Source organism: Corapipo altera, unplaced genomic scaffold (genome assembly GCF_003945725.1).
Source record: "Corapipo altera isolate COAL_440 unplaced genomic scaffold, ASM394572v1 2, whole genome shotgun sequence".
NCBI lineage: Eukaryota > Metazoa > Chordata > Aves > Passeriformes > Pipridae > Corapipo > Corapipo altera.
Window position 1 is genome coordinate 3,100,380 of NW_020884890.1, and position 25,469 is coordinate 3,125,848.

The 25,469-nt window shown below is 35.7% G+C and overlaps 1 protein-coding gene across 1 annotated transcript in view; it reads right to left on the reverse strand.

The window, feature by feature from the left end:
- EYS (eyes shut homolog) overlaps positions 1–25,469 on the reverse strand; it is an 853,574-nt gene that overhangs the window by 145,917 nt on the left and 682,188 nt on the right. The window contains exons 39-40 of the mRNA XM_027644956.1: positions 13,372–13,536; positions 5,886–6,039 (exon numbers count right to left, since the gene is read on the reverse strand). Coding sequence (XP_027500757.1) covers positions 5,886–6,039; positions 13,372–13,536 — 319 coding nt within the window. The remainder of the gene's footprint in view (positions 1–5,885; positions 6,040–13,371; positions 13,537–25,469) is intronic.

Genomic DNA, 25,469 nt, shown 5'->3' on the forward strand with positions numbered 1-25,469 from the left:
CCATGGCTCCATTAGCCCCCCATTCCGGGTAAGTTCCCCAGTTTATACACTGGGCATGACATTCTATAGTGTGGAATATCTCTTTGGCCAGTTCAGGTCACCTGTCCTGGCCACGTTCCCTCATAGTTTCTTTACTTTGTGAACCTCCTTACTGGCAGAGAGTCAGACACAAAAAACAAGCCCTTGACTTAGGATAAACATGAATTAGCAACAAACAAAACTTCAATGTGTTATCAAAATTATTCTCATACTGAATGCAAAGCATGGCACTATATCAGCTGCTGAGAAGAAATTATCTCAGCTGAAACCAGGATATCCTCCTTGAGCATGAATGTTGGAAGGATCTCAAGAGGTCCTTTCCAACCTAAACAATCATGCGATTCTGTCTTTTTCCATTATTGACATATTCCTGTAAGGTCAGTTAATTTAAGATGTAGTGTAAATCCAGAGCATGAAGTGTACAGGAATTCAAACATCTTCTCTTCAAGTCAGTAGCTAATAAGCTTGAATAGCCATAGCAGTTGGTTTGTTGGCTTTGACAGATCACAGATGAAATCTTGCATTCTACTGCAGAATGAAAGTAAAAAAATTGTTTCAGAAAGTGACCTATGTTTCGAAACACACTGAATGTTCTGTTCAAACACAGAATGTTAAACTGAAACAAAACCAAAAGATAATCTGTTTTGTAGTCTTTATGAGAATCCATTTTCTTATTTGAGTTATTCCAGCTAGTATGCCACTCAGAATGATTTAACTAGCTGATCCTAATATTTCAGCTTTTTCTTTTCAATTTTAATTGCATATACCAGAATTTATATGCATTAATTTGATGTAATGCATCTCCTAGGGGACTATTTTTGAGACTGAATAACAGATGTAGTGATTTACCTGTGTAAAACTGTAACAGCTGGATTGATGGAACTGGGATTAAGTCTTACAGAGAACAAACATTATATAGGCATACACTGCAAAAACTTTCCTACCTTATAGTGGCAAATGTGATGACAATTTTACAAAATTTTCAATTTCTATAGAAAAGGCAGTAAACATAAATGTGTATAGTTGTATATACAGGCCTTCTAAAAGTAATTACAACTTTCATTCAAAATTTATTAAATATACTTAATTTCCTACAGTATTTCCATTTCTATACAACACAACATCTACATGGGTATGATTCATGTATATGCTGACTTAAAAGTTAAGTATAGAGTACATAAAATATTTATTTTTAAAACCACATCTAAATGTGTTTTCTTTAACAATTTATGTATTCATATTATAGAGTAGCAATTCTTCAATGTCTCTGAGGCTGCTTTCACTGTTAATCTTCAAACAATTTGAAGAAGGTGAGGTGTGATATATGTGGGTGACATTGCACCAAGATGGCTCAAGTTATCTGACAAAACACCTTTCCATTTATCATTCATCACATAACTGTTGGAAGTTCCAACATCACATATGTTGGAAGTCAGTATTGCAAGTATGAAGCCTAGGCTACACAATGTACCTGCTCAGATACAAAACCTGCTGCTCAGATGTTTCCAAATAATAAAAAAACCCCCTATATTCGTAGGTAACTGGTAATATTGGAAACAATAGCAAGACATCAGAAAATTAATTTTTTTTGTTTACTGATTTAATGCAATCTTCAGTAATACTTACAGACTATCCAGAGTACCCAGCACCTGTAACACTAGTAAAAAGATGACTTCAAATTATACACTAATACGAAAACTTACATATCTCTAGAATAATGAAATGAAATAGGTAAACATCATGATTCAAAATAAACCAACAGATTGTATGGATGGTGATTTACACATTCATTTAAAAAACATTTTAAGAATGCACATGTGTTAAAAAACTTTGTGGAATAGTTCAAACAGCTGTTTTCCTCTTCCGTGGAAAAAGAGGACGTAGGAGTGCAGGTAAAATCATGGACACTGATAATATAATCATGTAGTTTGCAATTAGTACATTACATCTTGCCAAAGTTTCCATGTGGAGGTACAAAAACATGTTGAGGACTTTCACAGTTCACAATGTGCCATCTGCTTTTGAAGATGGAAGACCAAATAAGAAACTTCAGCAGCTTCTGTACCACTGCATGGTCTAGGCGAGAGCTGGCCAAATAACATTAACTAAATAATGTATTTAACAAACAAACTCTTTAAAGACAGCTAAAGGTGCCCTTCTCAGCCATTGGTAAATACTCACATTTATTCTACTAATTAAAGTGTGACAGAAAACTGGAAACAACTACATTCAATATGCTCACTTGGAAGATACATGAAATGTTAATGAACATAATACTATGATCTAGCTCTGTGGGGATGGAAACTTTATTCATTAAATTCTAGAGAACAATTCTGAAAATTCTGCAGGTAAATAAGATGGAAAAGAGTGATGCTATCATAGACAGGCAAGATTTTAATTAATGCTTGCCTCAAATCTCCCAAACAGAAAAGGATCCAGTGTTTTCCATTACTGTGTAGAAAAGACAATCTAAACTTCTTAGGGAAATATAATTTAAAAAAATATCATTTAGAGAAGAAAAGTGTAAGATGTCTATAAAATATCAATATTCCTACACTAAAAGCTAAAATTCACCCCACTATCAAGAAAAATCAAAATCCTTGTGACTTATTATCTCAATTTTTGCTTGTTAAATTTATTTACCGTCAGTCACTGAATTGAAGAAACATCATCTGCTCCCATGACAGTCACATCACTTTAACCACAAAGTAGAGCAAATTTTGCATCAGCCAAATGCAGTTCAGAGCCCAGACATGGAATGAAATGCATTCGAGCTAATGTTCTTTGAATAACTTTCAAGAACAAACCCATAAAACTAATCCAAACTACATTTCAAGCATGTTCTCAAAGCTTTAACTGAAAAGATCAATACAATCTCAACTATGAAATCACAGAAAATTAAACTGGAAGAAATACACATTTTCAAACCAGTAATCAAATCATTCTAAAATAAACGGAAATTAAAACAATGAATGAAACTGCATTTAAATGCATTTCTAATTTCTTTAGGCAAGGTAAAAAAAAGTAGGCAATTTGAGTTTTACTGACTTTTTTTCTATAAAACTGTCATTTCACAAGGACCATAAAGACAATGACTGAACATTTATAACTCATTTAATATTCATCAGGTTTGAAAAAAATGGCCATACCTAAGGAAACCAATCATATAGTTATGAAAAAGGAATAGCTAGCTGTAAACTATGTGAATGTATTAGTTTCTTGCACATGGTGGATTTAGAAGGAAAAAAGTCTGAAAAGGTTACAATCTGCTTGTACGGGTGCTATTGGATGCGGTAATTGTGGCATTTAACCAGTGGAGTTATAGTTGCATCCAGAACTGGAATAACTGTCAAATATGATTCTAAAGACTTATTCAAAGTCAAGTGTAACAGAACTATTGTCCGCCAACCAGTAAGTTTTCAAACAGTAACAAAAATAGATATTTACTGTAGTCTTTGTCTCTTTTTCTGCATTACAGGGAAAAAACCCCACACATTAATTTTTCAGGTAAAATATACGAACAGAATTATCTATCTTCAACAGCCACTGAGAACACAAATCAACGGTTTTGTCATGGATTCATATTTTATTGCCTACAATACAAGATCTTGGAGGGCCACAAATGCCTTCTTAAGTTTGCTTTTTCCTTTGGCAGAGGTTAGGGATGCTTGCTGAAGGGTCATAATTTTATTGCGGCTTGGTGAAGGATATACTGCTTTCTTTAAATTTTAGAAGAACTTGCAAGAATAATCACTAGTCGTTTCGAAGGCCAAGACCATAAACTCAAGTGCATGTAAATCCCTGGCAGTCATAGTCTACAATCATACCTTACAAGTTATTTAGTATGCCACTGTTTCAAAGATAGCAGTATAAAATAGCAATAAACAAAGGTAATGTGTAAATTGAACTGACATTGCTTTTTAGTGTAACAACATGGAGAATGAAGCCATAAATACACAGGTGTTAATTTTCAGGTAGAAAAAGATGGAAGTAAATTTATTTTTCAGTATGAACTTGAACTCTATGAGTAGAATCAATCTTTTCATTGCCATTTAGCTGCATTTTTTGCTAAGATATTATTAGGCTTTGAAATTTGCACAACATTTTAATGTCTTAATCTTATGAAACAGGGGTAATGCTACCACAGCTGATACAGTGTAGACAATCACCTGACCAATGTCTCACACAAGAGTAGTCTCTGAGATTAAAAAATCCCTTAGAATAGTTTACTAATATCAAACTGTATACCTCTATCAAGTACTTTCCCCCGGAAAAAACTTCTATATCTGCCAGATCATAAGGAGAGGAAGGGATAGAATTTCCTTTGTAAATTTTATACACTTTTACAACCTGTACAAAAATCCTAAAATAAATACATTGTCTTCTAATAAGTAATTAAATTTGAAAGTATGCTATGTGACTTTGCTTCATTAATACTAGATGTTAACACTAAGACAGCATAAAAGGAAAAAAAAATACTGTTCTAAATGGAGTATAAGAGAAGAAATATAAGATGGAAATAGAACAGTTTCTTAAATGGGAGATTCTTGTTTATATTGAAAAGAAGATTTATATTTTAACACAAGTCTTTTTCTAAAAGAAGTGGTAAAGCTTACAGGGTAAGCATACAATCTAACGAACACACCCCACCCCAAACAGCCTCTTTTCCCAGTGTCAATGTACTCTGTATACTGAGATCAATAAACCTCCATCATTTTAGAATTTATCAACATTTACATAATAAAGAAACAACTCAAAAGGCAAACACAAAAAACCTTAAGATTATGCTTTTATTTTCCTGGTTTTATAGTAAGAGGCAATTTTGAGAAGTCTGATGTGCATGTTTCAAGGTAAATTTTGTAATCTCCTTCACATACTATACTCTACCAGCAAAAATAGTCCTAGCTAGAACTACCTTTAATTTAATAATTTGTGCAGTAAGTTCCTTCAATTCACAAATATTTCCAGTTTAGGTGCACCAACTTTAACTATGTAAGAAATAAAATATTATCCTAATCACAGTAATTTGAAATTTTATATGGGTGTCAGAATTATTTCTAAAATGATTTTGAAGACTGAATACTTTACCAGTCTTTAACATTACTAATATAAATATAACACAACATTTATATTATTTCTTGTTTACCTTTTACCTATCTTGCACATATGAAATTCCAAGACTAGAAAAGAGTTAATCCATTACCAAGGCATGATACTAATACTTTTTCAAAATGGTACATTAACCATTCTGAGAACTATTGTGTGTACTAGGTGAAAAATGACAGTACTGCTCAGCCACCACTGTATAACGCTGACAGTACAGTTGCATATGTAGATATGACAGCTTATAGAATCATAATGTAGTTTGGAAAAGACTTTGCAAATCACCAAGTCCAGTGAGATGTTGTTAGTATGTCCATTTTTAATTTTTCATCTTAAAGAATAAATCAGTCCTATGTTTAGCACTGGAATTCTGACAATAAATTTAATTTATTCAATGTGTAAATTAACAAGCATAAATTATGAACTCCCCATCTGTAACCTCCAATGTTATGTTTAAATTGTTTCAGTTCTTAAAACAACATCTGTATCTGTAAAAGTATTTGGAGGTTGAAAGATTCATAAATTCTCCAAAGGACTGAAATAATCTTAAATTTTAGTGTGAACTAAAACATATTTTCAATCAAGATTATCTTATTAAAAAAGTTTCCAAATATGCATATAATTTTGCTTTCCAATATGACCTGTCTTTATTGTGAAAAAAAAAAAAAAAAGTGGAATCACACTTTACTGTTCAATATATATGACTAAAACTCTTTCAGTGTAACCCCGTGGTAAATTCTTACCTTATTGTGATAGGGACAAGTATACCCTTGCTAACAGACTGGTTGATGGATACAGTCAGAATGTTCTGAGAGTTTCCACAGCTGAATCGAACGGTTGGTTTTCCTTCCACAAGATACAAGTGAAGAAACTGTTCTCCAAAATTCCTTTCACTAGCTTTGAAAACAAAAATGGAGATAGTCACACTTCTGAAAGTGTAGGACCTCAGAAAACTGTTTCACAGTACTGGTACACCATCACCAACCATAATGCCTATGTGACATTGAGGACTTTTATCCACATACAGGACTCTTCTTGAGTGACTGTGAGGTAAAACCCCAAACTCCGTATCAATTGATAACAGTTAAAAGAAAATAACCAAAAGACAAAATTTACTTACTACCAATGTAGTTGCATAATTCTTACAGAGATCTTTAATTGAAGATGAACTTTTCTCTACATACAGCAGTATCAGTAAGGTGACAGAGGTAACAATAAAAAAATTAAATCATATTCATTCAGATTTTTAAAATGAATTATAGAAGACAAAATTTATAACAGAACATCTCTTTCTTATAAGAGCTATTAAGATTATGAAAAATTCACCTTTCCCAATCAATTATACATTTTAGACTTGGTGAGAACAAAACTTATCTACAAAATATCACACATACTATCACACACTATTTGCACGGTTCAAACTAAGAATAAAAAGATGCCTAAGTTCACTTCCCCTAAATAGTATATTATAAACTGTAAATAGGACAGCAAAATATTTATCTTTAAATGATCAATGGCGCATGGTTCATCTACAAAAAAAAAAGAACTGAAACCTATAGTAGCAAATTATATTGGGTGAGTAATTTTTTATGAATTTGTCCTTTGAATTTAACTGTAATTATTTCTCATAGAAGGTAAGACACATTTCCTGTTTACAATTTTTACTTCCCTTTAAGGCAAATTGTTAAAATGTTAATCTCGTTTTTTCACTGTATTTTACTATATTTAACCGAAGTTAAAGACTTGATAGCTGGGTCATGAAGTTGAATTTACTGCATATATTTGTTTCATGTACTACCACCTGTGGGTAGGAGGCCCCAGGTCCTGGCATGGGTATCAGATATGTGGGAGATTTATGCTGGTATTTGGAGAACCCCTGACTGTGGAGTGCCTAGGGGATGGGTGTGTGAGTGTTGAGTGAATGAGGCCCTGAGCCATGTGAGTAGGAGGCCCCTGTGGTGGGTCAGAAGGCCTGGGATCTGGGCTGACTTTCAGCAGCTGTGCAGGCCAGGCCTAGAGCTGTTAGAGGAGGTCATAACTTAGAACACCCCTTAACCTTTTTATTCTGAAAAGTAAAAAGAGTGCACGTGGATTTGGGACTTAGAAATCCTACTGGTTTGTAAAGAGAAAATTATCACCTTTAATTTGGGGAACAAAACAAAAAGAAAACAAAAAGAAAACAAAAATCTTTTAGCAGATAAAGGCAACAGTGTCTGCAACTACCTGATCATTTCCTTTTGTCTAGTTCATAGTAGAAACAGTTCACAACATAAACTCCCTCCTCAAGAGCAGCTTTCTAGTCAACATAGCATTTCTTCAGTCTGTTACAAATCCTGATGTCCTACTGAAAGTCTTTTATGCTTAGACATATTTCGTATTCTGAATACCTAATTAAATCCAAGCTATTTTAATTTGACCGAATTTTATGCCTTTGGCTTTTATGATTTCCTTTTACAATAGTCCGATAATTCTCTTTCAAAACGTATTACCCTATTGCTGTTAAAAGAGTCACTACTTTTTAACCCTTACATAACTGATTGAATCATTTGTTTCCTTATCTTCTCCCCTTCCTGCACATGCTGTTCCTGACATTTCCAATTTCTACCAGTAAGTAAATCTCTAAGCTATACTGAAGTCAGAGAGAATAAAATGGGAGAGGGATGTGAATGTGTATACTATCAACATCTTGAAAAAGTGAAGTTACAGATGAACAGCTTTTTTCTCTTCTCCCAGTGAGTCATTCTGTCCATTCACATTGCCCACTAGTGAAAACTTGGAAGAAGGTCCTCATTATTGCCAGTAAATTAAAAAATCTCAGACAGATCCCCAAAAAACAGCATTATTCCTCGAAACCTCAGTGAGCGTTACTGCCTGAAATCCAGGGAGTGCTTTTAAGTCACAATTACAGGTGACTATTAGAATTCTTAATATTATTTGCTAGGTGGTATGAGATCCTTTGAAAGGAGAGTCCTTTAAATCTTTCTATAGTGAACATGGGGAGACAATGTGAAAGAGCATATACTGCCTAGCATATATGGTGGGCAGTTATCTTCAAAGTAAAAGCTTGAGTCCTAAACAAAACATTTGGGTTCTGGGAACTGACAGATCAGGAACCATCTGAGAAAAAAATCTTGTTGAATATCAGGGGTAACATATATTGACCTTAGTAGAGACTATGTGAGAGGATCCTGTCAAAGAAACCAGATCTCAGCAATCGTCCTTTCACAGAAAACTGCAAGGTGGTAGGATATTTTTGTAGTTCAGTGTGATGACAGGTATGTGGTCACTGAGTTCAAATGATTGCCTAAATAAAAACCAGATTTAAATTTCCATAAAACTATGGGGTGATGTTTTATTAAGTAAAAACATATTTTGACATGGAGGAGGGATATTGTGAAACATTCTGCTTGAGAATGCCAGCTGAAATAAGAGACAAACAGACTACAACTGAAATGGCTGTAGTGCCCATCTTTAGTTTCAGAAAGGAAAGTAGAATATGGGTAAATCTGGAAAGCAGAGCTTCTGAGCACACAGGAAATAATTTAGGAGCACAACTTATGAAAATGTTGTCCCTAGGGAATGCTATAAACCTGGGCCGTGATATCTGAAATTCAATTGTCAGAAGTTATAGACTATCATATATAGTAGAAGTTAAACAATCTGTCCTTGAAGGGATTGTGAGCAGCATTGTGCCAACTCTATTAAAAGCGAAAATGATGAAGTAAAACTTTACAGCTTCATCAGGTTTTTATGATCACTTACAATTTATGGTGCTTTGTGGTTAAATATCACAATTTGTTTTGACATGTTGATGAAATTAAATCATGCAAACAAGTAAAATCATTAAGGAATAGAATAAAGAGTGTATGAATGCATACTGTGTTCAACAAATAAATAGTTCTCAAATGATGGCTAATCTTTATCGGCACAAATGTTGTGTATATATTAAAACATTTTCTTCTGACACATTTAAACAGAAATCTTCTCACATTCTACCAACAATTTAAACATAAGGTAACTGCAAAAAGGCCAGATAGTCTGTTGACTGTTATCATTAATATATTTCTTAAATAAATACTGAAATAATGAAAACATTATAAGTATATTTTTCTTTATATTAAAACAGATGATGGTTTATAATCTACTAAAAATAATGTGCAAAGCCACTCCTCTGGCATTGGCCTCTTTGTCTCTTATATATAAAGTAATTTTCTATAAATCTCATTCAAGATTCTATGGTTCTATAGTATCTTACCTCTTTCCTCATGTTTCTAACAGGAAATCTATTTTTGGTTGCCTCTACAAATAACAGTTAGTCCTTGGTATTCGTTACTTTCAACCAAACATTGATAAAATCCTTGCTAATAAAGGCATCATAGAGGAAAATTATTTTCAACAACAGTATGGTGTGATTTAGTAAAGTGACATGCCTAACACATTTGCTGATTCTCATACTCTGCCCATTGATTGACCTGTTAAGTAGGCTTCTTTTCTGTATATATGTATTTTATTTTTCTTATATATATTTGAATGTATATATTTGCACTAACTGCTAAAATGTATTTCAACAACGCATTGAAATTTTAGAGCACTCATTTTTTATTTTATGACTCTGACTAATAATCTTGTGTATCCTTTCCATTTCAAATCTATTTATATATCAATAGCATCTTGTCTGAGATTTCTCACTGTAATTAAATGTTTACTAGTTATCTGCCAGAGAAACAGATGTAGCCTCATCACCACCTGGTGATAACAGGTGTGTTTGTAAAATGTATAATCTGAAGGTGGACTAATTTAAAAAAAAGTAATAAAAATCTGTAACTATTTTCTAGTAAAATACATCTGAAAGAAGCAGATCACTGTGATATTCTTCCTATTAAAAAAATTATTTTGACAAAAAGGATTTTTGCTTTATGAATGTCTTAAACTTATTGTAACCTTAATTATGAAGCTATTGTTAACATGCGTATATTAACAGAATATGAAAATTTTGGGAATATTAACACTTTTAATTCTGCAGTTCTTGTACCTAGTGAGTGCACAAGCCTCAAGTTATTTTCTGCTGACAGTTCATTCCTCAGATGTTTGATGGTAACATAGCTTCAAAAAAGCAGCAGTAGAAGCACGAGTTGTACTACTATTAAAAAGAGAACAGCTGACAACACCAGCTCCTCTTTTGAAGTCGTTAGAAGGGAAAATGAAAGACAGAGCAAGGAGCAAAGAATTGAGATGAAAGAAGAACAGAGGGAGCATATGAGGGAACATGCAAAGGATATACTTTTCTGACAGAAGAGCTTGAGGCCTGCGTTCAGAAATAATTAAAATAATTAAAAACTTCCAGATAATATGTATAGACACATAGTGTTCATTCATAAAACACTAGAGTGATTTTTATTTAAGAATTTTTATAATATTGTATTTTAAATTCATGTAAAACTAAATAAAAATATTGATATGGACAATCATGACAAATATTTTTATTATTTGGAAAGGAATCTAATTACCAGAGAGACATAAAACAAAAAAAAGAAAGAGTGAAAAAAAGGAAAAGAAGCTGGGGGACAGAGCCTGATAAAGTCTAAGTAGAACTGTAAAGCTAAATAGCAACTGATGTTAAATACAGTACTAGAGTTCTACAAGATATGCAGTCATCCATTACTTTTTGTGCCCGTGTTCCACAGCCAGCAAGAGATCCAATTTTACTTTTTTTTTTTAGCTTAATAGAAATCTAAGCTTGGTAGAAAACCTATCGGTCACCAAAAGAGTGGAGTTTTTCAAGTTAGTTAAAGTCCTGTTTTAGGGATAACAAAGTGAATGGGAATGTAAGTATGGTGTGCTACTGGGAATTAATGAATAAAAAGTGAAACAACTGCTTGAAAATACGTAAAAATTGTCCCAAGGTCCTGAAGCTACCTCAGCTCAGCGTTAGGGTGATAACTGAACTCATACCATTCATTCTTATCCTCCTTTCTTCCTTCTCTCTGGGTTCAGGAAAGGACAAGAAGGGAACTGTGACACTGCCCATGGAGGTCTCAGATGCAAGTAACTGGAAAGTGAAAAACTGCATGGTTCTCCACTAATACCATTCTATCTTTCCAGAAAGTGGAAAGACAAATATTCTAAACAATGTGAAGTCCAACGGATTAGTGGGAATGGGGGAGACCTCCAGGCTTTAGGCTGCTAGCCTATTACCTGCGAGGTGAATGCCCTTCCCCCTGCCCCAGCACGTGGCCCTGCGACCCCGCAAGGAGCACACAGACCACCAGGGAGGGATGGACGAAAGAGGAAGTTTATTGTGGGGTAGGGGTTTATAAGGCTTTCAGGAGGGTCAAAAGGGGACCAATCACAAGTTCAGGGTCACATAGAAAAAACAATCAGGTGAAGGGTCAACAGCCAATAGAAAGGAGTTAACAAAGGCCAATGGGAACCACTTCAGGACACCTTCCCAGGACACCTTGTGTGGGAGCACAGGGGCTGTTGGGAAGAAGAGGCAATGACTCTGCAAAAAGGTAAAAGCCATTTTAAAACCTGTTTAAACCACCTTAAAAACTTCGGTTTCTGTAACATTTGAACTGCTTTCATTTTCTTCACTAATCCATCTCTGACAGGACTTCTTCCATCCTGCATATGGCAAATCCATTGCCACAGTAAAGTTCTCAAATACTGCTGTAATAAAATCTCTGTGAACACCTCAAAAATACCATATTAATAATTTTCCACAGGCAGTATGGTGAAATACCTGAACCACTATTAGGTTGCATGCAGGATGAGTACATGATCTAGAAAAGAAAATGGAGGGTTTTTTTTTCACAGAGATGCTTACTTAGGGCTTATATGTAGATAGCAAGGTTTACTTTAACTTTGACTGAAAGCCAATTACTTTGCATTGATGAGACAAACAAAATCACTAAATGCCAAATATATTCAAAGTACTTCCAGTGACCTTCCTTGAATTCTTCAAGGGCAAATAACTCCTCTTGAAATTGAAATAACTAACAAGTACAAAACACTTCAACATAAAGAACTGCCACATAACCTCTTATCCATGATTCTTAGCAAAGTCTGCAGCACTGTAGCTTAGGTAGCTGCAGCAACAGCCCAGCTATAACACACAAGGACTTGAGATACCATTTTGAAAAGCAGTAAACATAAATGTTCAATTGGGGGGAACAGTGTTTTACATCTAAATTAAATGTAATACAAATAATAATAAAAGACATAACTAAATAATGCCATGAAGCTTATATTACTTTTAACCCTGGCTTACAGATATGTATATATTGCAGGTGAATTCACATATATTACTTCCATATTAATGTAAAACCAACAAAAATTATCAAAATTATTTTCGTTATATCAATAAGATTTCTTTATGTAGAGAAACCCTAGGAAGCTGCAGCGAACTGAGAATGCTCCTAATCATTTTGCCTATCTGGAGTAAATTTATCAAGTAAACATATTTTTCTATTTCTTCTTGGGTTCAGGAAAAAAATCACCTCTCTTTCCATGTTTTCTATTTAGACAGAAATTGCAAGATAAAATATACAATAATATACTCAACTAGCAGAGAAGGCTGTTTTTTCTTGCTGACTAGTGACAATCATACTTCTGTCTAAGTAAGTTTATGCCATATATTGAGGAATGAAATATGCAGGCAAGAAGCAACTTTTTTTATGTGGTATTAACAGGCATATGTCCAGGTCTGGAATTAACTCTCTGGGGACCACAAAAGAATCCTCTGAAGTGTGAAATCACAGCAAATACTGTGAAATATGGCAAAATTGCAGAACTTTAGATGGCTCTGTAAATCAAGAATTCAGAACCAGGATCAAAATTATAATATGTGAGACTCAACCCAACTCTGGAGAAGCTGTTTCTCTGTTACAAGTTGTTCAAAACTTCTTCAACATTAGTATTTTAGAGCTGTAACACTTACAACTGGAGTCATATGCTTACTATGTTCTTTCTTGTCAGGAAGCAGCATTTTCAGTTGTAAGTTATGTTTTGCTCAATGAGTCATAAATTAAAGAACTTTCCAGAGGAACACAAGGAACAATGGTTAGAATTTTATAATGCATCGTGCATTAGAATACCAAAAGGCTTCTACTGCATTTTAATGAATCATTTTGCTTTTGAAGAGGAAACACCAGCTGATGTACACTAAAGTTAATAAGGACCTAAAGGAGCTAAAACTGATACTTAGTTTCAAGTATCATTGGTACTCACTGTAAAGGATTGTGCCATTTAGAGAAGTTGTTTTCACTGTCAAGTACAGTGTCGTCAGATTGCTTGTTTCCTGCCCAGATGCAGTCCTGGTCTCAGATACAGATGTCAGAGAAGGTAGCTCCAAATAAGAATTTCCAGTGAAGGATGGAAAAAACAGCGTTGCGTCTGAAATGAATAACAAAAAGATAATTTTATTAATTTATTACAGAATAAAGTAATAAAATGCAATATAATTAGTGAAGCACATTTTAAAATATCCATTCTCCTGCGTACCTGTGTAATCAACTATTTTATTGATTGAGCATAAAATATTCAAATCAAATATGCAGAAAATGAAAATGTTCTAGCATCTGTGTATTACCAGAAGTGAAAAGACCACTGTAGGAGGGACTACAACTAGAAGATGCAATAAATTTCAAAAGATTGTCACAAATTTTTATCTTTACAGATGTGGCCATGCAGAACTTCTGTTCTATGATTTCCCTGTGAAGTACTTTTGGTTTATAGTTCTAGATAATAAAAAAGTTTTCTTCATTTTAAATATACTCGTATTTCTGGTCTTGAAATTGTGATGAGGATACCATCGGGCAACATGCACATTTTTCCTCTAAACTACTCCTGTCTTGAAAGCGAATATTTGCAAAAGAAAATTTTTAACTCTGAAGGCTTAACATTTGCAACATTTATTGCATTAATTACTTTAGTCATTATGGTTTGGGGTTTTTTTACCCTGTAGCCATGATAATAATATCATTAAAGTAAGGAAAAATAGTCTAAAACTAATTGAGGTTGGGCAGAATGTCTTCCTGATGCCTTAAGCATTCTATTTGAGCAACGCACCTTAGAGACCACCCAAATTCATCACTGGGGATATGAATAAGGAATAAGCAACAAGAAAAAACAGTCTGAGGTCAGGCAATTTTTTTCAAATAAATTTTTATTTTAATGAACTAAAGGTATACAATGGATTTGTGACTGGTGACTACACATAAGCATGACTAATACATGGGGTTTTTTTCAAAATTTTTTTTCACTTTATTAATTTTTCGTTTGTTTGTGAATCTGATCATGGTTTACTCTTTGCCATTTTTATTGGACTTCAGAAGAAAGGACAAAATGAAGTGCCCAGATAAACAAGCGTGTACTGAAGGCCAGTCATTAAAACCACCTCACACCCTGACAGAAGAAGAAAGTCAGGACGGAAAGCAAGAAGGAGTTTGCTTTAAAGTCATAGGTCTGGAAAAATTAGGACTGTTGGAGAAAGTGAAAAAAACATGGGTTGAAAAACTGCTTGGAATGTGAGGTAAAAGTCAAAGACATTACAAATCAGAAGTAGACCTGCACAATTATGAAAGCATTGTTAGTCTAATTGAGGACCCCTGGTGGTCTAGTGATTAGGATGCAGCACTCTCACCGCCGCGGCCTGGGTTAGATTCCTGGTCAGGGAGTTCCTCCAGGCAGATGGAGTTCGTTCAGCTCTGTAAGGCCATCCGTCTAAGCGAAGGTCACTCTAAACAAACCTATGTCCTGAGGACCTCGCTGCCACCGTCCAAGCTCACTCGGCCCCGGCAGATGAACCTCAGGATTAAAGGGTGGGTTCAGTTCAGCGCACACTATGTCTCACCTAAAAAGTCCACTGTGCGGGCTCGAAGGGTAATGACCTTTCCCAAATCTTCATTCGTGAAGACTGGCCATGATGTTAGTCTAATTAAATTCATACTTTCAAGGGATACATTATTAGGAGATTGAGCCACTGTAGTGCAGGGTCACAAATATGATTAAGGGACTGGGGCCTCTTTCATATAAGGAAAGGCTGAGAGACCTAGGACATCTAAGACTGCAGAAGAGCAGGCTTGGGCAGATCTTATCAATGTCTGTAAATACCTAATTGGAGGGGATGGAGGTGAGGAGCCAAACATTTTTCAGTGGTGCCCTTGACCACAAATGGACACAAATCAAAACCAGGAACTTACACCTGAACACATGAAAACTCTTTTTCACTGTGAGGGTGGTCCAACACTGGCATAGGTTGTCCGGAGAGGTTTGTCAAGTCTCAGTCCTCAGAGATTCTCAGAACCTGAATGGGCATGGTTGTGAGAAACCTGCTCTAGGTGATCCTGCTCTGCTTGAGCAGGTGATTGGACAAGATGATCTCAAGAGGTCCCTTCCAAAGTCAACAAATTGGTGATTCTGTTATCCTTCTGTGTAAGTTTTGAGCTGGCTCTCTGCCAAATTGCTGAGACCCAGCGAAAAGACCCTACTCCCCAGAGAGGGAAAAAGAAAAAAAAAACCCAAACAGCCCAAGCTATATATATTTACAATTATATATACAATTTGAATATATTGTACACACGATAGGGAGCTCCTGAGGGGGGAAAAAGAAGGGGAAACAGGGATAAAAAAACCCCCAAAACACTAAAACAAATATCCTCCAAATATACACCGTTACTATAGAGCTAGTAAATAAATACATAAGAAATGAATTAAATACTTCCTTGAATGAGCAGAACTGTGCGAAGCACCAACCAGCTCCCCCACGCCTCCCGAAGAGACTGGAGATAACGACAGGTCTGAGCAGCAGGCCCTGGCCTATACAAGCAAAGACCATCTGCTGAGAGACCTGTCGTCTTCAGCCACCAGAAGAGAGAAGAGAACGAGCTCTCTTATCTGTGCCTTTTTATATGTTGTGTTACGGGAAGCGATGATACGGAATACTTCTTTGGATTTCTGACCCTGTTGCTAAGGAAGGCCTAAAAAAATCCAAAAGCCAACCCACTACACCTTCGCAGAGAAGTTCTATGCAGACAACCTTAATTTTTATTCTTCAGGTCCTGTGCCTTCAGAAACCTCAGTGAAATTCAACACTCATAATGTAGTGGTATATTGTGCAGCTAAAGCTCTTAAAAAGTCTTTTATAAAGCAGTTTTCAAAAAAACTTACTCAACTTCAAGATTAATTGTCCACAATTTATTTTCTACATTGAAAATAATATTCTGTGAAGTTTCTTTCATCTAGGTGAAGGGGAGGGGGAGAGGAGAAAGAAAGAGAAGGGTTATCTGGTCAGTCTTGAAAGGAAAGATAATCTCATCAGTCCTTTGGGAGGGATAGTTTCCTTCAAAGGAGAGATGTCCCATAAAGACTTAAAACTTTCAAGGGACTCCAGTACCCTGCATCCAGAAATCTCTGCACTAATGGTCAGTGAAAACTACTGAGAAAAAAATGTTATTTCAACTTGGTGTCTACACCTGCAGTGCTGTGCCCAAAGCAGCCTAGGCCCTCATCACCAGAGCCATGAAGTCCTCTCAGAAATCAGCAAAAGAGATACAGCAAATACAGATTTAATCAGAGACAAATGCATACCTGGCCAACAAAGCCATCGAGAATTGCCAAGATGCAGAGCACATCTTCCTCCCTACGGAGTGCAAGCTATTAGTCTGCTGATCCTTAACAGACGTTTTCTGCCCTGAAGCTGTACAACATCTGCAATCTGTTGTGAGTCTACAACATCAGTAAAGAGTCACTGAGAGCACAGGGATTAGTCCTGTCCTTGGATGAAGGGTCTAAGTGGGAGAAAACAGATTTACTCTGTGTATTAAGAGCCTAAAATCTAGGTTTGTGATGAAATACACAGATAAAATACTATGGGCAAAGCTGCTAGTCTGGAATAATTTTTCCACTTCCCTCATTCTACTAAACTCTTAATTAGCAGAAATTAAAGTTCCATGCAGCACTGAGCATGACTGTGCACTGGTAGATTCCATGATTTATAGCCAAAGAGGGCATATGCTGAACTACAGTAAGCTAATAACAGGAATACTATCGATGCCAGCTACAACTCCATATAAGGCTCTACCACAGTATTTTTGTATTGTTTTCTAGCAATATTTACAGATCTTCATATTTTAAGATGGTTGCTGGCAATAAGTAATTTTGTATTTAATTTATTTCACAGGACAGGTTAACAGAAGAAATAGTCCTAACCTGGGTCCACTATCTAACACTGTCCATGACTACAAGGGACTGTTCTCCACTGGGGTGGTGGTCTCCAAAGTGGAGTGCACCCTAAGGGGTTCTCAAGACAATTCACTGGGCTGCAGAAAAAAATATATTAGAATTGCAGTAGTACATGTAAGTAATATATAAATAAACACTTACACATACATTGGTGATAAGTCCTCAAAAATTTTTCACTGATGGAGTGTGCAATTAAAACGGTTTAAGGTTTTTGAGCAGAATGTAATTTTTGAGATATTACCTGTTACTACAACAAATAGAGACAAATGTGGCACTATGCTAATAGAAGATAGTGAGAAAGCTGATACAGTACAACTTTTCAAAGTCACAGAGTTCTTTTAAACACAGTGTATGTCCCTGCTTAATAAGCAAAATGGCTTAATGAATTTTAGTCTCCAAATTGTATTTTTAGATATGTAAGTTTGATAAAACTTGACCCTACCTGCATACAAGCTTCATCTTTAGATAAAAAAAATACGTCAGTGATCAGGAAGTAGTATAATACAATAATAAAATAAATATATATGAAATACTCTGTAAGTACACAGAACAAGCAAATATAAGTAGCAACAGCTTTGCAAATCTCAATTATAGTGGAAGAAATAAAAATTTTCTAACTTATACAAGAGTAAAGGGAAGAACAGAATTTTCCACTGCTGGTAAAATAGAATCAACCTGTTTCCACTCCTACCTCTAATTTTCCATTTTCATTCTTTGATTTTTATGACAAATATGGCTTAGTACTGAATTCTACTGAATTCTATTAAAAATAGTCTTTTCAGTCTTGAAGATGGCAGGACTTGTCAACTACACCAGCCATCGCTAAATAAATTCAAATGAGAAATAAGAAATAATTTTAACATCACAAAATCTTAGAAACAGAAGTAATGTGTTCATGTTCTGGTAGCAGAGATCAGACCAAACATCTGACTAACTTGTCTATAATCTGCAGGGTAGATAACTTCATTGAATGTCCTTGGTCCTCCTTAATAATGAAAATAAATGGTAATCCTTGAATATGATTCTCCTGACCTAATCGTGACCTAAACCTGCCTATTTCTCTCTACTTGTTATAAAAGGACTTGAGGGTCACTAGTTTAGCTGTAAACATGTACACCAGCAACATCTGAACGTAGATGAACAATTCTTACTCTTGATGTTTGTGCATCAGAACTAAATTGTCTACTGGAGAATTTTCTTTAGGCAAAACTAAATTAATACAGCAGCTCTAAGTTGAAATGTTAGAGATATGAACTGAACAGGATGTCAGAATATTTAGTCAGGGACTTAAACTCTGAATTTGCTGTTTGCATCTTTCTGTTACAATGGTAAAAATCCTCTTACAGGTATCTGAAACATGGACAGATTCTCTGCTTGTTCTTCTTTTCCATCACTCAGAGAATATAATAGAAGCACAGCTGCAAAAACTTTGTCAGCTCTGGATCTCTTTCCCCCCGTGGTGTGGGGCGGCCCAGTTCAAGTTCCATTTCCATCTGAGGAACCATTTCCAATGGCTTAAGTGGATGGGGGGGGAACTCCAGTGCCAGGGGTTTCTTCAGGTCCTGAACCTGGAGGGGAGAGGTGCTCTCCCCTCCTCCCACCCACATGGCTCCATGGCAGGCACAGAGACAACACACTGACGTGGAGAGGAGGCAAGAGAGAGTTTGTTGTTGGGGGTGTTACATTTATAGGGTTAGGAGGACTCACAGAGTAACCCATTAGAAGTCTCAAGGGGCTTACAGGAACACCCAACCACAGGAAAGGATTAACAAGGTCCAGTGAGAACACCTTAGGACATCTTCCCAGGACATTCCTGCATGGGAGACAATAGTCCTTCACAGGGGGTGTCGGGAAGAAGAAAGCATGAGTTAGCAAAGAGACTACAAAAAGCCATTTTGAAACATGTTTAAACCACAGTTTTCTCATATACTGCAGATTTACTGCCACAGTCAACTGATGCAGCAAACCTTGTCCGTATTATCAAGAATGGATGTGTTCCCAGCAGCCAGAAAGTCAGTTAAGCAGCAATATCAAGAGACTGATGAATACATGATTTGCTCTATCCATCTCATGCTCATAGGATATCCCAGGGAACCAAATTTAACCACCTAAGAGTAATGTATTCTTTTATCTCATGTTCGCAGTGTGAAGAAAATCAAAGTGAAATAAATATGATTTAGAAAATTCCTAGGGATTATGTCTGGGACATACAAAATCTGACTTGGGTATTTCATAAAGCATCACATGCACCTACAATAGTAGAGAAATAAAGTAATCATTTCTTACAAAATAATTGATTAGCTGAGTTCAGTTGTTTCAAGACAATAAAATATGAAATAAATCTCACCCTTGCTGCTTTCATTCATTTGTTTCAATACACAAAAGCCTTCTGCTAGCTGTAACTGAATTCCTACATCAGGAGGTAAAAAATCCTCATGAAATAAAATGTATAAGTTTTCTTTTATCAAGTCAGCCTAGTGTCTTGTTGATAATGCTCTCTGCTATCAACTGGGAATTTTGAATTCAGATTATTGACTTAATCTCTTACTTTGCAGATTGCTAGAGGTTTTGAATGGCAGAAAGACTGTATTTAATTGAGAAGACTTAGAGGAAGCATGGAGGGTCACATAAGCAATCCTTAAGAGCAGGACATTTATTTGTTTTCATTGAAGAAAACTGCCATACAAGTAGAGCAGTATTAGATGCAAAGAGTTTAAAAAATTCTAGGAAAATAAAGCTGAAGAAGCCTGTCAAACGTGTCTGCAAGGATACAATGAAACAGAACATAAGCAGGGATGATCAAAGGGATGGTATGGTTTCTAGAGGGAGAAACAGAACAGACCTATTCAACATGCAGAGGAAAATGTGAGTGAAAAATGACAACTCAATGTTTTGCAAAAATAGAAGCTAAGGGCGCGCAATGTTATTATCAGGTCACACAGTTGAAAAACAAAAGGATATCTGGACCTCAGCAAAGCCTTTGACACAGTCTCCCACAGCATACTCCTGAAAAAGCTGGCAGCCCATGGCTTGGACAGGGGGCACCCTCTGCTGGGTTAGGAACTTGTTGGAGGGCTGGGCCCAGAGAGTGGTGGTGAACGGTGCTGCATCCAGTTGGTGACCGATCACTAATCCCCCAGGGATCAGTGTTGGGCCCAGTTCTGTTTAATATCTTTATTGATGATCTGGATGAGGGGATTGAGTGTACCATTAGCAAATTTGCAGATGACACCAAGTTGTGGGAGTGTTGTCTGCTGGAAGGCAGGAGGGCTTTTCAGAGGGACCTGGACAAGCTGGAGAGATGGTCTGATCGCAAACGGGGTGAGGTTCAACAAGGCCAAGTACTGGGTCCTGTACTTTGACCACAACAACCCCATGCAGCACTACAGGCTGGGCACAGAGTGGCTGGAGAGCAGTCAGGCAGAAAGGGAGGTAGGAGTTTGGATTGACAGGAAGCTGAACATAAGCCAACAGTGTGCCCAGGTGGCCCAGAAGGCCAGCGGCATCCTGGCCTGCATCAGGAACAGTGTGGCCAGCAGGAGCAGGGAAATGATTCTTCCCCTGTACTCAGCATTGGTGAGGCCACACCTTGAGTACTGTGTCCAGCTCTGAGCCCCTTAGTTCAGGAAGGATATTGAGGTGCTGGAGCAGATCCAGAGAAGAGCAGTGAGGGTGGTGAAGGGACTCAAACACAAGTCCTATGAGGAGATGCTGAGGGAGCTGGGGTTGTTCAGCCTGGAGAAGAGGAGGTTCAAGGGAGATCTCATCACTCCCTACAACTACGTGAAAGGAGGTTGTAGCCAGGTGAGAGTCGGTCTCTTCTCCCAGGCAATCAGCAGTAGGACAAGAGGGCATGGTCTTAAGCTTTATCAGGAGAGGTTGAAACTGGATATTAGGAAGAAATTCTTTACAGAGAAAGTGATGAGACATTGGAATGGGCTGCCCAGGGAGCTGGTGGGTTCACCGTCCTTGGAGGTTTTTAAGATAGGACTGGATGTGACACTTAATACCATGGTCTAATAAACACAGCGGTGTTGGATCAAGGGTTGGACTTGATGTTCTTGAGGTCTTTTCCAACCTGGTTGATTCTATGATTCCATGATATTCTTATTAACTTTTTGCACATTGTTTGGGGTAAGTTATTGCCAAAAGATATTTTGTGGGTCAAAAGTATATTAAAAAATAATGAAAAATTAAGACCAGCACAGGGAAACCAATCCACCAGACTAGAAATTACAGATTGAACTACAGCTCAGGAAATTCAAGTCTCACGGACTGGTGGAAGCTGAAGTAATGCAGTTGGGAAAAAAATCACAGTTGTCCTGGTTTACATAGCCTTTTCAAAGTGTGATTGATTTTGCTCTGAGAAAGGATATTGAACTAGATGTCCTCCTGGTCCGATCTGACTTGCAATTTCTGTGTGATTTGTTCTGCTTTTAGTGTTACTACTAAGATCGCACGACAGAAGATAAGAGAGAGACAGACATTTAGCATAAAGGAAACGAATGATTCCACAGATATCTGAAACACAGCGATTGTCATTACCTAGTGGGTAGAGTTACTCTCCTCTTTTGACAGTTGTATTGTAAAAAGTAGATCAAGGCAATGTAAATATGCTATTAGTTTTATTTCAAGGAAAAAAATTATCTGTTGATAGTTCTAACATTCCTTAGATACTAAGAACTTGAAGAGTTAGCTGCATGTCTGACAAAAAAAGATCATAATAAAGCAGTTTGATGTTCATATGCTTTGGGAAAAAGAGCCACAAGAAGAAGAAAAAATATATTTTTCATATTCCTCTTTTGAAGGCCTCAATATTCCTCTTCCAATCTCACATTTTAGGAGGGAAGAATTTTTTTTTTTGCCTAGACTCTTGGTTGTTCATCAGCAAAGTTATAACTGCATTAGTTTACAGCAGATAAGAATTCAGACAACTCCTGTATACCTGCGAAATGAAAGAAAAATATGTGTCTCACAGAATAAGAAGAAGCTTATTCAGTTAATGGGCATAAAACACGCTAAACTGTTCAAATGAGAAGTGCTGTGTAGGTATTAACTGCTGTTATTTTTTCTGGATATTACATAGACATGAAAAGGAAGACCAGGTCTGTAAGCAAGTAGAACAGACTGTAATGAAAAAAGAAAAAGGAAATTATTAGTTCATATTCAATTCAAGATTTTGTGAAAATAGGAATGACAGTAGTACCTCAACAGAAGGATAAAAAATAGTCAAGATGTTGGGTGTTGAAAAAATCCCAAACAATCTAGTCCAAAACCACAAACAGAATTAGCATCTTACTGCCTGTTTTTGATAGTTTTGAAAACAACACAGTGATTTATCTTTTTCTGTTTGATTAGCTTCATCTCTAAAATTTATTACTTTGCTCCTAAGTGCATTGGATTTTGAAGCGGAAAGAATGTTCCTAATTGATACTTGTACCTAATCAGATGTATTTTACCACCTGCATTCAAAATGATGAATAAGTGCTTAACTCTTTTCCTGAATTTGACATAGAGGAAATTGGGAAGCTATTATCTAATATTTTTTTCAAGCTCAACATATTTGACAGGAAATATGATCTTCCTGCAAAAACACCAGAGTTTTATCTATTTTTAAAAACCACTCCGTCTAGGAGGGAAATGAAGGTGCTTTATATCCTAATTTATATATTTCTATCTTTCCCAATTACAGGAAAAAATTTAAGACAGACTTTTAATATCAGTGGGAGTTGTCATAATGGACTACTGTATGGAGTTGTCATAATGCCCTATTATATTTGATGCTGAAACCTTGGTTTACTTTGAAGGTCGCTGTGACACCTTCACATTTTATGGCAAATTTTAATGCAGCAAGGACTTGTAAAAATCTTTTGAAGTTCCCTCATTAATATATTTGTTCTGTAAAATATCAGAGAAGGTGCACTCGAACGTGAGCTTTCACAGTTTAGGTTCACATTTAATGAACTGGTAAAAGAAGTGAATGAAGTAAAGTATTGGTTTTCAGGAGGGAAAAAAGACATCTGGCATAATGTGTTGGGAAATTCAGACTTCATAACAAGTTGATGTGCTAAAGATCATACATTACTCATTGTAATGAGAACTGTTTGTTTACACAAATGAATGAGCCCAATAGCTTAATTTTCTTTTGGTTTACAGTGGGTGTCAGCTAAATGTTGACATATTTTATTTGTATGCTTGTAATTCTTATGGTTATCAAAGTTCCAAGACCATCTTTTGCTTTATGGGGTATCAATGCATTTTCAGTCATTTTAATTTTATCTTTGCCATTTCAGTTTAATTTTATTCTCTGCAATGGTGCTTGAACACATAAACTAACATTCCTATTCCAAAGGATCATAGAAATACTTGAAGAGTAATTGGCTATAAAAGTTTAATTTGGACAAATATTCAGACTTTTTCAGTGTGTGTCCTATTTAGTGAGTTGAAGAGGAATCTTCCATCTGGATAACACTACAGAATAATTTGTCATATGGTTGGCACCAGATATTAGATGATCAATATTAAAAGTGAAATGAAATCTGAAGTTTTAAGAACCCTAAATTTATTGTGCTTATATAAATAACACAGTTTATGTATTACTACATTGTGTATGCAACATATTTTTATTAGTTTCCTGGGAAATTTTGATGAGATTTTGATTAGATTTTCTTATTATTATTTACCTATACAGATGCATAATTGACAGAATTGTCTGAATCTAGTCTGATTTCTAGTCTGAACTTGTTTTCATAGGTTCAGGGTGAAAACAAACTAGGAATATGAAAGCAATTTCTTCTCCACCTCTTAATTATATTGACAACTTGCTATGGCTTCTTTTTGGAATTGTAGCTAACTCCAGGGTCTGGTAGAAAAAAAAAAAATCAATAAATAACAGATAAAGAAGAATACTTAAAGGTTAAAATTATTAACAAATTAAGGTAGATTAATCTTCAGTTTGTATTCTGATACTAATTCAGAGCAGGAATTAGAGAACCAAACATTTCACTGTATTTACCTTTCCTTTGAGGATGCAGAAAACAGTATTTTTCTGACTCCAAACAGTTTTGCTAATGTAGTTTATTTTTTGGAGCCTACATTTTCTGATAGAAGAATGCAAAAATATAAAATGGACAAGTATTGCTATAGATATTTTATCTCTTCCTTTCCCTCACTTTCTAATATTTACCACTGCTATATTGGTTAGAAATTACAAAATTAGAAACACCACTTACATATAATGGTCATTTTAAATATGTACACTAAACCATGTCTAATGTTGGTCTTATAAAAGTATTTTCCCAATTGATTTTAATATAATATTTAATGTGTTAATATTTAACAATAACAAAAACAATAATAATAAATCTGAATTGCAGTAACTCTGGTTGTTATCTTAACAATTAAAAGATAGCAACATTTGGGGAAGCATGTTCAATTGCAAATATTCATGTTTGCTTACTCCCAAAAGCAATAATTTCAAATATTTTAAATTGGCTCAATGTTGCAGACACACAACTAGTTCAGTCACACGAAATTGCAAAAGAATATTACAATAAGTAAACAAACTTATCTAGATTAAACTAATGAGGTGGCCAATTGAAAAGGCATAATCTCATGCATAATTCTTAATTTTTTAGCAGTCTTATTCAGCCAAGCTGTAAAAGCAATACCGTCTGACATCTTAGGCTTTGTCTTAGCTATAAACTGTAATACCTTCATTCTCTCATTCAAAACATAATTGGTAGAAGCACCAGATGAGATGGATGTTGAGTATTAAAGCTTTTAGTTAATCTGCTTGCTTTTTTCCACTGATTTGATGTTATAGTGTTAGCAAACCCTCACTATGGGTGTAGGTGAAACAGAAAAAGTAACTATTTAATTCACCTCTACATTACCTTGCTTGTACAAACCCTAGCATGGATTTTTGGACCGTAGCATTTGACAGGGGCTTTGCGCAACCTGAGCTACTTGACGATGCCCCTGCTTTTTGCAGGGGGAGTTCAACTGGGTGACTTCTAAAGGTCTCCTCCAACCCAAACCACTCTATGATTCTGTTACTTTATTAAAGCAGAAGTGATTGAACA